This window comes from Capsicum annuum, chromosome 12 (genome assembly GCF_002878395.1).
Source record: "Capsicum annuum cultivar UCD-10X-F1 chromosome 12, UCD10Xv1.1, whole genome shotgun sequence".
Taxonomy (NCBI): Eukaryota; Viridiplantae; Streptophyta; class Magnoliopsida; order Solanales; family Solanaceae; genus Capsicum; species Capsicum annuum.
The window spans coordinates 103,253,996-103,268,986 of NC_061122.1; the positions used below are offsets into that span (position 1 = coordinate 103,253,996).

The 14,991-nt window shown below is 30.4% G+C and overlaps 1 protein-coding gene across 1 annotated transcript; it reads right to left on the bottom strand.

Annotated features, from left to right (window-relative positions):
* Positions 1 to 2,933: 2,933 nt before the first annotated feature.
* On the bottom strand, positions 2,934 to 14,358 carry LOC107851416 (probable polygalacturonase At3g15720). Its single transcript, XM_016696415.2, has 10 exons — positions 13,785 to 14,358; positions 8,182 to 8,304; positions 6,554 to 6,691; positions 6,317 to 6,478; positions 6,075 to 6,101; positions 5,617 to 5,824; positions 3,805 to 3,886; positions 3,628 to 3,736; positions 3,409 to 3,525; positions 2,934 to 3,324 (listed from the first exon to the last, which is right to left on the bottom strand). Exons 1-10 carry the CDS (start codon positions 13,812 to 13,814, stop codon positions 3,091 to 3,093), a joined length of 1,230 nt encoding a protein of 409 aa, XP_016551901.1. The 5' UTR covers positions 13,815 to 14,358; the 3' UTR covers positions 2,934 to 3,090.
* Between the last annotated feature and the right edge of the window lie 633 nt (positions 14,359 to 14,991).

Consider the following 14,991-nt stretch of genomic DNA (forward strand, 5'->3'; position numbering starts at 1 on the left):
CACTATAGAACCTAAAGCTGATTCTAATAGATCAGTCATCTATTACAACATATGGATAATCTGTTGCAACAAATGACTCGTCTATTGGAATCAGCTGCAGTTTCTATAGTACTACAACATGAATCCCAATAAATGAGTCATCTATTGGAACAGGTGAGTCATCTGTTGTAATAAATTATCCATGTATTGCAATAGATAACTCACATATTGGGATTTATGCTACAGTACTATAAAACCTAAAGTTGATTCTAATAGATAAGTCATTTGTTGTAATAGGTGAATCATCTGTTGCAATAGATAACTCATCGGTTATAATCAGCTTTAGGTTCTATAGTGTTGTAACATGAACCCCAACAGATGAGTCAAATATTGTAACAAATGGATAATTTGTTATAACAAATGACTCACTTGTTGCGATAAATGACTCATATATTGGAATCAACTTTAGGTTCTGTTGCAACAGATGAGTCACGTGTTGTAACAGATAACTCACCCGTTGCAACATATGATCCATCTGTTAGATTCATGTTATAGCACTATAGAACCTGTAACATGACTCATCTGTTGCAATAGATTACTCACCTATTGCAACAGATGACTCATATGTTGGATTCATGTTCAAGTTCTATCCATTATTGAAAAAACAGCAGTAGTAGTGTACCCATATGAGAAATTCAACTAAAAATCATAATTCTACTTACCAAAATCACCTAATAAAGTACTGCTCAAGTGATATACGAATAAAATTTGACCTAAAAATTTGGTCAAATAGCAGTAGTAACGGTAACAACAACAACATTGGTCAACGAGAAGAAGAAGATGATGATGATGAACAAAAGGAGATGATAATGAAAAAGAAAAAGATGATGAAGAAAATAGTAGCAGCAATGAACAACAATAAAAGCGAAGAGAGGAAACACAATAAATGCGACGAGAGAGAAAGCACATTTTTCCCTCCATTTTTAATTATATTAGGATTTACATAAAGTGTGAATTAAAAATTTTGTGGACTATTCTCAAACTTTCTTAATTCATAAATAAAATAATTGTCACCTACACCTAATTATTAAAACTTGATCACCTCGACTTCATTTTAAAATCTTTTTATCACCTATAATTCGAAAGCCCAGCTTTTCATGTCCATTCGTGTCTCAAATATTTTTACACTTTCATGTTCATTTGTCTTTCAACTTTTATTTTTATTTCTTTTTTTAACTCTTTTTTATTTTTTTTCTTGTTTTAATTCCTCTGTCTCAATCTTTTTTTTTTTCACAAACATTATTTATTTTTTATTTCTCTCTAATTTTAAAATTCATTTGCCTCGGCCTTTATTTTTATTTTTAATCATTTCTCATTTTTTTCTTCTTTTTTTTATTTTTTGCAAACTTTATTTTTATTATTTTCTATTCATTTTTGTTTTTCTCAATCTTTATTTTATTTTTTTTATTCTTCTCCTTTTTCTTAACTTTGTTTTTCTTCTCTATTTTTTATTTTTTGTCAGTCTTTATTTTTTTTTCTCTTTTTTCTTTTTTTCTCAACTTCAATTATATTTTGTTAATGAATAGAAAGTTGAATAACCCGTAAAGAGGATCTTCTTTCTTTGACATCGAAGTAAATTTAAGGATGTGACTTATTGTTTGAAAATCCTTGGGGATAGAGTTATAGAACATCTCATAAATCAAGATACAATGTGGTAGTATCAAGTCTTGCCCATGGGACGAAACTTGTTGTTCGAAAGTTCTTGGGCTAATTTTTGTGTCTAAGGTAAAAGTTATAGAGTATTTCATAAATCAAGACATAATGTGGTAGTGTTAACTCTTGTCCATGGGCATGACTTGTTATTTGAAAGCCTTTGAGCTAAGTCTTGCCTCTGAGGAAAGAGTTATAGAACATATCATAAATCAAGACACTATGTGGTAGTGCCAACTCTTGCTTATGTGATGTAATTTGTTGTTTGAAAGTTCTTGATTTATAGAACATCTCATAAATAAAAAATAATGTAATAGTGTCAGCTCTTACCCATGAGGTGTCACTTGTTGTTTAAAACTCCTTGGACTAAGTTTTGTCTCTAAGGCAAGAGCTATAAAGCATCTCGAAAATCAAAACACAGTGTGGTGGTGTCAGTTCTTGCCCATGGGGCGTAACTTGTTGGTTGAAAGCCCTTGGTCTATTCTTGCCTCTAAGGCAAAAGTTATAAAACATCTCACAAATCAACACACAATATGGTAGTGTGAAATCTTACCCATGTAGCATAACTTGATGTTAACCTTGCCTCTAAGGCAAGAGTTATAGAGCATTTCATAAATCAAAAGACAATGTGGTAGTATCAACTCTTGTCCATTGAGAGTATGTTGTTGTTTGAAAGTTCTTGGGTTGAGTTTTATCTCTAAGACAATAGTTTTAGAACATCTCATAAATCAAAACGCAATGTAATAGTGCTAACTCTTATCTATAGGATACAACTTATTGTTTAAAGATCCTAGGATTAAGTGGTGCCTATAAAACAAGATTTATAGAATATCTCATAATCAAGACACAATATGGTAGTATCAACTCTTTTTCATAGGGTGTAACTTAATTTTTTTTGGAAGAAATCAAAGAAAAGAAAAAGAAAAAGAATAAAAGCTGAGGGGGGGAATGAAGAAAAATATTTTTTAAAGAAAAAAATTAAAGAAAAAAAGAGAGAAAAAAAGAAAAAAAATTGAGAAAAAAGAAAAAAAAAAAAAGACAAAACAAAAATAAAAGAAAAATAAGGTTGAGGAAAAAAAAAAGAGAAAAGAAAAATAAAGACTGAAGAAACATAAAAAAGAGAAAAAAGAGAAAAAATAGAAGTTGATGGGAGAAAAGTAAAAAAAAAAAAAGAGAAAAGAATAATAAAAATCAAAGTAAAATAAAAAAAATTAAAAGTTGAAAGATAAATAAATATAGAGAGGTGTTTAAAGTTATTTGAGATATAGAGGGGAAATAGACAGGCTATTTATATAGTTTAACCTCTGTTTATCCTTATAGTAGCTTTGTGACCATCCAATCGCTAGTTTATGTCAAATCCAATTACCAATATTAGATAAATGGAATATGTTCTCTATATAATTATACTTGTGACAAGCAAGATACAGGAGGTAAGTTTGAAGAGGCTTTTCCTTGGGCATTAGTACAAGTAGCAATGATGTGTTCTCCAGGCACAACTGGAGTTATGTAGATATTCTCCATCTCAATATTGGTGCAAGCTGTGCTATTACTGCAATCCATATTTATTGCTAGCTTGCTACTTGTAGTTCCATATATTTTCTTGTATGTTACATTGCTCACTTTGACTGCACTTACCTGTTAAACATTGTTAAAATAAGAGACAACTTTCAAATTTCTAGTCTTCTTCCTTAGAAAAAGAATTTAAAAAAAAAAATTTACCTGAGGTTGACATGAATGACCACCATTGCAATAATTCTGATCAATAATGATTGGGTTTTCTACATTGTTGAGGCTAATATTATGAAAATGTATAGATCTAGCGTATCCAGAACCACCCTATGAACACATGAAAGAGATATAGAGTTTAGGAAAATTAGTATATGCTTACAAATATTCAAAATTCTTTTACCCCATTAACATGTGAGACTTTTTTGCTACCTGCCAAGACTTAATTCTAACACCATTATCGGTTCCTTCTAGGTGGCAATTTGTTACATAGACGTTTTCCACATTGGCAAATGTGTTATTTGGACCTAAACTTCCAATACTGCATACAAAATATTAGTTATAACAAAAATATGTTGAGATATAATATAAATAAATTTCATGTTCTACCTTATACCATGGCCAGGTCCACATGTAATACCAGTAATATTAATATCAGAGCACCCAGTATTGATGCCAATGCAGTCATCACCTGCTTGTTATTTATTTATATTTGTGAGTTAAATTAATTACACTACTAGAAAATTTGTAAATTTCCCATTGATTATGGTGGAAATGTTCATATTTTTATTTTCAGAATTGAACTATTCTCACCGAGTCAATAGGGTACAATTCAAAAAAGAAATTGACCTTTATTAATACTTCCCATAATGACTTTGGGTTAAATTAAAAGAAAAACATATATTTTTTTCCTAACTTCAGATAGATACAATGGAAAATTAGAGAAAATAAATTATTATTTTATTGTGTTCAGCGGGCGGTGTAATTTGCACTTCAGTGAGAAAGGAAGTGACAAAATTCCCAACATTTTAATGGAAACCCGTTTCCCACTATGTATTTTCTCAACGAACTGATTCAATGGGAATATAATGAGGTGGGAAACTCATGCTTCCACATGAAATCCTCCATTGATTCGTCGGTGGAAAAAACCTCTAGAAATCTAGTAGTGTTCTGGTGTAAAAACTTAAACATAATATGCATTTAACGTAAAAGAGTTTCAACATCAATAACCTTTAGTTAATAGGTAATCAACTTAAAACATCAGGTCAAAAATATTATGAAACTATTATTGGTTTGTAGGTAAATTCAAGAAAAGAAAGAGTATTTAAGAATAGGGGTGTGTAAAAATCGAACCGACCGATAAACCGAACCAATAAAAGTGTTACTGGGTTATTAGTATTGGGTTATTAGGTTAACGATTTTTTATTGATTTTATAAAAAAATTTAATGGGTAAACGGTTCGATTTTGGTTTTAGCTTATTAGGTTATCGGCTAAACCAATAACTCAATAAGGATACATTAAGTTATTGTTTTACTCCTATCTGTGTTATATATATAAATATTTATATTACTAATATTATATATATATATACACACACACATACATTACTTATTCACAATTCAGACATTCACAAAGTATTAACCTATTCAGGACAACAAAGGCACAATACAAAGCTCGGGTATTGTCGTATTGGAAAGCTTAAGCATTTAGTAGCTTCTAACAATTAGAATTCAGTTTTTTTCCGAACTAACATTCAGTTCAAGTTTGAAGATTCTTGTAAACTAAAACACATTGCGTATGATTTTGACGGCAACTAAGATTTTATTTTTTTATTTTAGTTCTTACTATTTTTATTTTATGAGTATTTTCTTATTGGTTAAATCGAAAATCGAACCGTTAAGCACCAAAAATCGATAAATCGAAAACCGATAAAAAATATCTTATTGATTGGTTATTGATTTTGTATATTTAAAAATCGATAAACCGAACCCATAACACATAAAATCGAACCGAACCGACCGATGCACACCTCAATTTAAGAATAATAGTCGGATGAAATAAGGATAATGTGAAACTCTGTTTATCTCAACAAGATGTTCTCAAAATATTTTGGTTATATTATAAAATCAACATTCACATAATTAGATTCCAAGTTACGCATTTCGATTACTTTTCTAGAAAGTATCTTTTAGAGGAAAGTTATGCGTGAGTAGTAGTTGTGAAAACTTGCATATGGATTGATTTTTCATTTCTAAAAAAAAAAATCTTTCCAGTTTGATTTTTTTAAAAAAAGTTATTTTTAGAAAAGGTGGTTATAATTTGCATTTTTTTTTGTTATAAAATTTTAGCAAATCACTTTTTCTAATCCATAATCAGGCTTAACATTTTTAGGAAATAGGAAGAAAATGAGAAATGAGTACCTGTTTCAATAATGGAGTCCTGAATTAGAAGTTGGCTAGAGAAAAAGATATCGATCCCATCAGTATTGCGACTATATTTTGGTGCACTGATATGAATGTTTGAGATGGTTACTCCCTTGCTGTAAGTAAGAATTATATGGTCCCTCGAACTATTCACTAGCTCTATTCCACTCAATCGAAGCCCATTACAATAATTAAATTGGACAACCTGCAAAAAATGGGTAGAAAGAACTCTTGTAATCTTGTAAAGGAATATATGTGCAAAACTGAATAGGGGTGCTCGATCAAGTAATAGTATATGAAAGGGTAGATAACATATGGATTAGGTTGATGTAAACAAATCTCACAGGATAAAAAAAAAAAAGTTCAACTAGTAATTCGTATTAGACGCACTCCTATATTTGATAATCATTTTAATTAATTGAACAGAAAGTGACTGCTTGATATGTGCTCCATACCGTTGGCTTAGTGCAAGTCCCGTTCACCTGAAACGAATAAACTTACATGTAAGTAATACTACTATTTATTTAAGCAATTAAAACAAGGAGAAAGTAATAGCTAAAATATCATTAAGTTAAAGTAGCACGTGCATTTAATTTTTTGTCTTCGAACTGTGAATATTAATTGTTTGTTGAAACTATTTGCAGTACAGTACTGGCATACAATTTCTCGAGAAATTGTTTTAGCTCGTCTTACGCACCCTGGTACGACTAGGAGTTGTCCACCAGCGTTGACCATTGCCATTAATAGTACCAGAACCGTTGATGAAGAGACCAGCAACTCCTGTAAAATAAATCCAACAAACATTTTCACAACCTGTCCATGCCTCTGGATCCTTCGGCGCTACAATGGATCCTGATAACTGCAAACATGATCGGGCTCAAACTTAATAATATATCTTTAATTCATATAACCACGAAAAATTATTCTTACTTACTTGAAGATGAATATTTAGGGACTTGCAAGGCCCTTGGAATGTAATAGGCCCTACTAGAAATGATCTTCCCCTTGGTATAAGCATTGATGGATTTTGATTTTCATCACTACACACAGCTTCCCAAGCTTGTTTGAATGCCTATAATAATGGAATCACAGTCCATGAAAAAGAGGTAACCATCTCAATCAAAATAAAATATCATTTCACTCTTCATAATTACTAAATAAGACCACCTCGACTGACATAATATATAAGTTTGTATATATACATATACAGTATATGTACATAAATCTAGATGATATTCATTTTTTAACAAGTAACAATATCAAAAAGTTAGAGTAAAATACATAATTACACATCTTGTCCGAGATTTTTAAAAAGACATCTAAACTTTAACATCAACCTATTATCCCACGATTCTCCTTTATTTCGTTGCAAACTTACCATTTTTCATTAAATCTTAGTCACAACAAAGTGAGTGAAGACGCGCCAATTGGGTGCTGCCACATGTCAACTACGTTTAATTTCATATTTTTTTTAATAAAATTTTTCTTTTTATTTAATTTAACACCCCACCCACCCCCTCTTCGCCCCACCCCATCCAGCACCTCTCCCCCCACGTCAGCAGCTCCCCTCAACCCCCACCCCCATTCAGCACCCCCCACCCCATCAGCATCTCCCCTTAACCCCCCAACCCCCTCCCACACTCCGTCAGCATGCATTCTCGTTCTTTTTTTTTTTTTTTGTTCAAATCACTTCAAAAAATAGTTTTATGATTGAATTGAAAGTTTAATGATTGAATTGAGTTTTAAAGATGGTTAAATGATATGATTTAACTGAAAAATGTAGCTTTAATGATATGATTTAAAAAAAAAAAAAACTTCAATGGAGGAGCTTTAATGGTGACATTGTGTTGAAGAGCTTTAATGGTATTGAAGAAGACATTGTGTTGAAGAAAAAATGGTGGGTAGTTAAATGATATGATTTAATTGTACAATGGAGCTTTAATGAATGATTTTTTTTTTTTTTAAAAAAAAAAAAGAAGCTTCAATGAAAGCGTTAATGGTGAATTGAATTGAAGAAGAAAGAGTGGGTGGGTTGGGGTGGGGGGCGGAGAGGGGTAGGGATAATTTTATAAAATAAATAAATATTATTTTTTTATAAAAAAAAAAGAATAATAAATTATGTATCAATTATTTTACATGTGGCAGTTTTTGATTGGTCAAAAAAATCAAATTCGAACCATTTCACGCGCCACACACGCAGAGAGTCAAAATGGTGTATTTGCAACGGATTAAGTAAGAATCGTGAAGTAATACGTCAAATTCAAAGTTTAGATGGTTTTTTAAAAATCTTGGCCAACATCATTGGAATAATTATGCATTTACTCAAAAAGTTACAATATATATCAGGCCACCTTTTTGTACTTGCTATAGCGTGTCTAACTTTCAAAATCACAAATATCAATCTTTATTGCAAGTTACCAACAAATATCTTAAAAATGACCTGATTGTATTAAAAATTCTTTGCACTATCAAATATAAAAGTTAAACTCATTTCACTTATGCTTGCACAAACGTCATAGTATTTTTCAAAATATATGAGCAATTGAAATTATTTAAAATTACGTGAGTGTCATCGTGCATTCCATCTCCAGAAGCGCCATAACTCATTACATCAAAATTAACAGCAAGACTTCTTTCAAGAAGAAATGGCGTAATAAAAATCACAAATATGATCAGAGCTCGATCCTGCAAAAATTACGAACATGAAACAGAAATGAATAATCATGATTACTGATAATAGTCGTAATAACTATTAGTGTCGGTGAACCAAGTCAAATATAACAACAAAAAAGGAAAAAAAAACTCAGAATGAATAATTAAATCAAGAAATGTCTTATTATAGTGTACCTACTAAATTTAAATACATAACAATACGAAATTGACGATTTTCTGTGCATGGTTAATGATGTGACAACTCTAAATTTTTTAAAAAAGAGTATCAAAAAAATTAAAAAGAATATTTAGATTTATTCGGGACCAATCCATCTAAATTTGGTCCAATTCTTGACCTGATCCACTTCAAATGATTTTGTTATGCCACAGTGGCTGAACTAAGAATCGTTAAAATATAAATAAGTAAATTGACGAAGTAATACAACAACAACAAACTCAGTGTATTCCCACATAGTGAGGTCTGGGGAGGGTAAGATGTACGCAGTCTATACCTCTACCTCTAAAGAAGTAGAAAGGTTGTTTTCGATAGACCCCCGGATCGAGACACGGAATACTACACAAATTCATAGTAAAGCATGGAACAAGATGGCATAACATAAATACAAAACCCACAAGTAATAAAAAACAGAGAAAAGTAAACAGATTCGTAAAAAAGCATGAAACAATGTATCATAACAAGAATAATACCCCCACCAAGTAATTCCCTACACTAGCGACCCAAACTGACCCTAGCCTTCTGCCCTAATTCGCGTCCTCCAGATCTTCCTATCTAGGGTCATGTCCTCAGTGAGCTGTAACTGCTCCATGTCCCGCTTAATCACCTCTCCCCAGTACTTCTTCGGCCCGCCCCTACCCTGCCTAAAACCATCCAAAGCTAGCCTCTCACACCTACGAACCGAGGCATCCATGCCCCTCCTCATCACGTGTCTGATCCATCTCAATCGGACTTCCCGCATCTTATTCTCCACTGGAGTCACACCAACCTTCTCCCTGATAGTCTCATTCCAAACTCTATTCCCCCTAGTCAGCCCACACGTCCAACGCAACATTCGCATTTCCGCCACCTTCATTTTTTGAATGTGGGAGTTCTTAACTGGCTAACACTCCGCTCCATACAACATGGCCGGACGAACTGCCACCCGGTAGAATTTTCCTTTAAGCTTGGGCAGCACCTTCTTATCACACAACACCCCCGAAGCGAGCTTCCACTTTATCCATCCCGCCCTAATACGATGCGAGACATCCTCATCAATCTCACCGTTACCCTGAATCACAGACCCGAGATACTTGAAACTATCCCTCTAACATACCACCTGTGATTCCAACTTCATTACCACCTCATTCTCCAGGCTCACGTCATTAAACTTGCATTCCAAATACTTTGTCTTGCTCCTACTCAACCTGAACCTTTTAAACTCAAGAGTTTGTCTCCACACCTCTAATTTATCATTCACACCCCACCCCCCACCCCCCACCCCCGCGTCTCATCAATCAAAACTACATCATCTGCAAGAAGCATACACCAAGGCACCTCTTCTTGAATACATCGCGTCAACACATCCATCACCAAAGCAAACAAAAAGGGACTAAGAGTAGATCCCTGATGCAATCCTGTCAAGACAATGAAATACTCTGAGTCTTCTCCCGTCGTCCTCACCTGAGTTTTAGCTCCATCATACATGTCCTTAATTGCTCTGATATATGCCACCGGAACTCCACTCACCTCCAAGCATCTCCAAAGCACCTCCCTAGGGACTTTGTCGTATGCCTTCTCCAAGTCGATAAACATCATGTGCAGGTCCTTCTTCCTTTTCCTATACTATTCCACCAGCCTCCGTACCAGGTGAATTGCCTCCGTCATCGAGCGGCCAGGTATAAATCCAAACTGGTTCTCCGAAATAGACACTATCCGTCTCAGCCTCACCTCGACCACTCTCTCCCAAATCTTCATAGAGTGACTCAATAACTTAATACCCCTATAGTTATTGCAACTCTGAATGTCACCCTTATTCTTATAAAAATTGACGAAGAAATCAAGAGATATAAATATATAATATATATACATAAAAAATATTTTTTACCTAACTACATAGTGTGATTTTTATTTCAATGGAGTTGTGTCGATCGACACCACTCAAGTATATGTGGCTCTCCCATTGTACACCAAAGATGCCCTTACTTATAAAAATACTAGATATTAGTATTCGTACCAGCACGGGCCCAATATATATTATCATTTTTTTCACAATTTATGTGACACGGATAAAATTAAAAATATTTTAAGTAGTTAATTGATGTGATTTATTATATTTTGTACATAATTTTCAAATAATATATGTTCTTCTTTATGTTTCAATTTTTGTGGCGTTGATGAAATTTGAAAAGTCAATCAAATTTGTTATAATAATTTTTAAATATTTTAAATATTTTAGATTGTTAATTATTATGATTTATAATATTTTTAATGTAATTTTCACATAATATATATTACTCCTTTTGTTCAATTTATGTGGTATAAATAAATTTCAAGAGTCAACCAATTTTTTATATGTTCTTTTAGATATTTTAAGAGATAAATTATTGTGATTTACAATACCTTTTACGTAATTTTCACATAATATATATTACTCTTTTTATTTTAATTTATATGATATAAATAAAATTTCGAGAGTAAATCAAATCATTTATATAAATTCTATACATTTAAATTCTTAATTATTTTATAGTGAAAAGGCAAATTTTATATGATACTCTTATATATTACTTAATTTTTCTAAGTTTATATAGATAAAATTTCGAGAATCAATTAACTATTTATATGTTTTAAAATATTTTAAATTATTAATTAAAATTTATAATTATTTTTATATAATTTTTAAAAATATAATAGATAAAAAAGAACAAGAAAAGTAAATTAAAGTCATCATCTAAAACTAAGCGATAGAGTCAAAGTAGAAAAAGATGGTGGATCCAGGTCTATAACAAAGCTCAACTATTGCGGCTTGGACATTACACATATATTGGTTATTTTGTCCAATAATAAAAAGATACACATACTAAGCAAACACATACAATTCCCTTTCAGCACATAGGCTATAGAATATAGAAAATGCCCCCGGCTGGACCCACACGGCAAAAAAGATAACTATAAAGTTTTTGGTTGATTCAAGTAATAAATAAAATATGGGCTAATTTTTTTGTTCAAAATTGCAAAAGCACAATCACATAAAGCAAATTTATATAATTTCTTTAAAATATCAGTATTAACAATTGATAAAAGTGTCTTAGCATATGGAAGAATGACAACAAGCACACATGTTGATCAAAACTTGTGTGCTTCTTCACTCTTCTATATAGCAGGAATCCTCTCTCCATTCTAAAATAAATGAATTACTGAGTTATTTTTCAATGTTCAAAATAAATAAATTATTCATTCCCGAGGAGACATGTTGAAAATTTCTTTTAATTTTATCCTTTCATTTAATGAGGTTCTTAGGTACTCCCTTCGTCTCAAATTACCCGTCCCAAATTTCCTAATTTGATTTCTCATTTTACTTATCTTTTTTCATTAATCAAGAAGAGACAAATTTTTTTTCATGTTTTACCCTGTGCATTAATTATTTTTTCTTCAAATTAAAATGTAAACGTCATTTAATAAGGGTACTATGGTAAACTAGTCATATTATTAATTATTTTTCTTAATCAATGTGTCATCTCAATTTGAGATGGGTAATTTGGGATGGAGGGCGTACTTTACATTTTCTAGAAGAGTAATTTAAGAGCAATTAAAAGAATAATAGTGAAAAGTAACCAATAATTTATATCTTAAAAATTTTTTATTAATGGGTATGTAATACTCCAATAATTCAATTATTTTGAAATGGAGGAAATATATATAATAGATCCTTCAATTTCTAGCATTCTACTTTCTCCGTTTCCTGCTGCTATAGACTTTGGCATACCCATTATGAAACTATTTTCTCCATCCCATTTTACTTGTCTCAAATTAGAATGGCACAATGATAAAAAAAAATAATAAATAACATCATGACTAGTTTACCAAAGTAAACCTATTAAATGAAGTTTACATTTTAATTTAAAGAAAAGGTAATTAATGCAAAGGGTAAAACATGGAAAGAAAAGTTTGTCTTAACTTGATAAGTAAAATGGAACATCAACTTAGCTAATTTGGGACGGGTAAAATGAGAAGGAGGGAGTAATAAATAGAGATGCATTTTAAATAAGTATTATTATATACATTTTATAGAGTAATAATCAATGCAATTATTAAACATTAATATTTGATATATATTACTCCATCTCATGCATTACATGTAAAATATTGAGTATTTATAATTAAAATTATTAATAATTATTTAATTTTATTTTTGAAAATTGAAATCATTTATGCATCATTCAATAATTTTAAAAACTGTTGATGCAGTTAGTATTCTTATCACGATAAAATAGAAAATATATATATATATATATATATATATAGTACTCTTAATTATAAAATTTAAACAATAAAATTGAAATAAATATTCTAAAAAAGAAGATCACTTAATACCAAAAGAAGGGTATATATTAAAAATGTCTTCATAATATTGAACCATAATAAATAATATCTTATGGACTCACGAAAAACAGATTCATTACTTATGAGATCAATTTCAAATTTTCCTTACCCAAATTTTCCAACACCAACGGGAAAGAGAACATAATTAAAAAAAAAAATAAAAAATTCTGCAAGGATCAAGTGACCAAAATATTTAATTTGTTTACAAATATCTACAATAAGAATTAGGAGAGTGAGAAAAAAGCGTAAAGAGAACTTCAATTTACCCCAAGTGCAAAGATAGAAAAATAAGAAAACCAAAAAATTTTAAAAAGGTAATTGCACTGATATGGGACCCGAGAAATTGATGTGTTAGTAGACAATAAGGGATCGCTTGGTGTTAGACATAAGGGATAAGTAATCTCGGATAAAATGATTTTTTATTTTATTTATGTTTGATTAGATGGATTAGTCAATTTCGAAATAATTCCAACATTTACACCATAGTGATGAAACAACTTATCCCATATAAGTTATTCTAAATAATTTTAAAATAACTAATTTCAAAATTAATTATTTTGAAATAACTATTTCCTAATCAAACAATCCCTTAAGTAATAGATCGAGACACATAATAAAAGTGATGCAAAAAAAGATGGCATTGAGGTAAATATTTAGAATAATTAATCTACGTACAGACAAAAATGAATAAATATTTTACCTTTTAATGGGCGGTTTAAGCCTTACCCACTTTGAATGAGATGAAATTAAAAAATGGGCAAAAATTCATTGTTTAGTCCAAATTAAGTCTATCGTGTTTTTGATCAATCAAACCAAAACACTTATCTCCCCCATAGAATAAAACATGAGTATTTTGAATATCCATCAAGGTAGTAATGCAGAAGTAAATAACAATAAGATGAAGAAGAAATACCTGAAAGAGCTGAAGAATACGAACCTCCATAGCTGATTTCACGAACAGAATCTCACCGGAATGGTTGAATCAGAGCCGGTGAATCAGAGCCGGTGAATCAGACCGCCGCTACGGACCTTTTTTTCGGGGCGATGAAGAAGTGAATTTCCAACTCTATATAAAGGCATCTATTCCTCCTAACAATGGGAATCCTTTAGGTCATAATTTTCTTGGCCACCAATGGCCCAAAAGCTATAATAATATTTTTTCACACTATACATTAATTAAAAACAATGATTAGTAATATAGTTACTTTATCATAACACTCTTATTAAATAATGTTTATAGTTTAATTTAAAAAAATAATTAATATTAAGAATAAAAAAAAATAAAAAATTATCGTGTATTCATTAATGTAAAATGACAAGTAAAATAAGAAATCAAATTAATAAAATTTGAAAAAAGTAAAATAAAACAAAGAAAGTAGTTTAATTTTTGATATTTTTACCCTTACACCCAATATTAGAAGATCTTTTTCAATATTATTCTCTATACCTTGATATGACCAAAAAAAAGTTCCAATACCTTGAAAATAATTAGTCATATATGGTACTCCTAGTTCCCAAATTCTATATGGAAAAGAAATACTTAATTTTAAAATTTTTATTATTTTTAAATTCTCATAGATTTATCTCTATTTTCATCTCCTCATAAAATATATTCATGATCAAATATGTTACTAAAAAAAAAAAAGTTAACGTAAAGATTTGACAAAAAAATTATTCAAGTTATAATTGAAATTTATAAGTGAAATTTTGTGAAATTAATTTGAGACAAATAATAAATACTAATTTTCATAGCACTTGATTAGGATAAGTTTGTGTGAAATTTTTTAAAATTTTGTTTAGATTTGATATAATTAGTTAATCAAAATTAATATAATAACTTATTTTTAAAAATTACATTTAAAATTTACAAGTTATAAAATTGGATCCAATCGTCACAACTCTAATGACACTTCAAATACTTTATATGTGAGACAAGGATATCAGTTAATTTTAATTGTGGATATATACTGAAATAACTATCATTATTGGTATCAAATCAATAACAATTCATACAAGCTAAATCTTCTAATCGATAATTAAGTAAAAAAAAAATTGAAATTTAATTTATTAATTTTCTCTTTATAAAAAGGTTCTCTTTTACCAAAAATTGACTATAATTT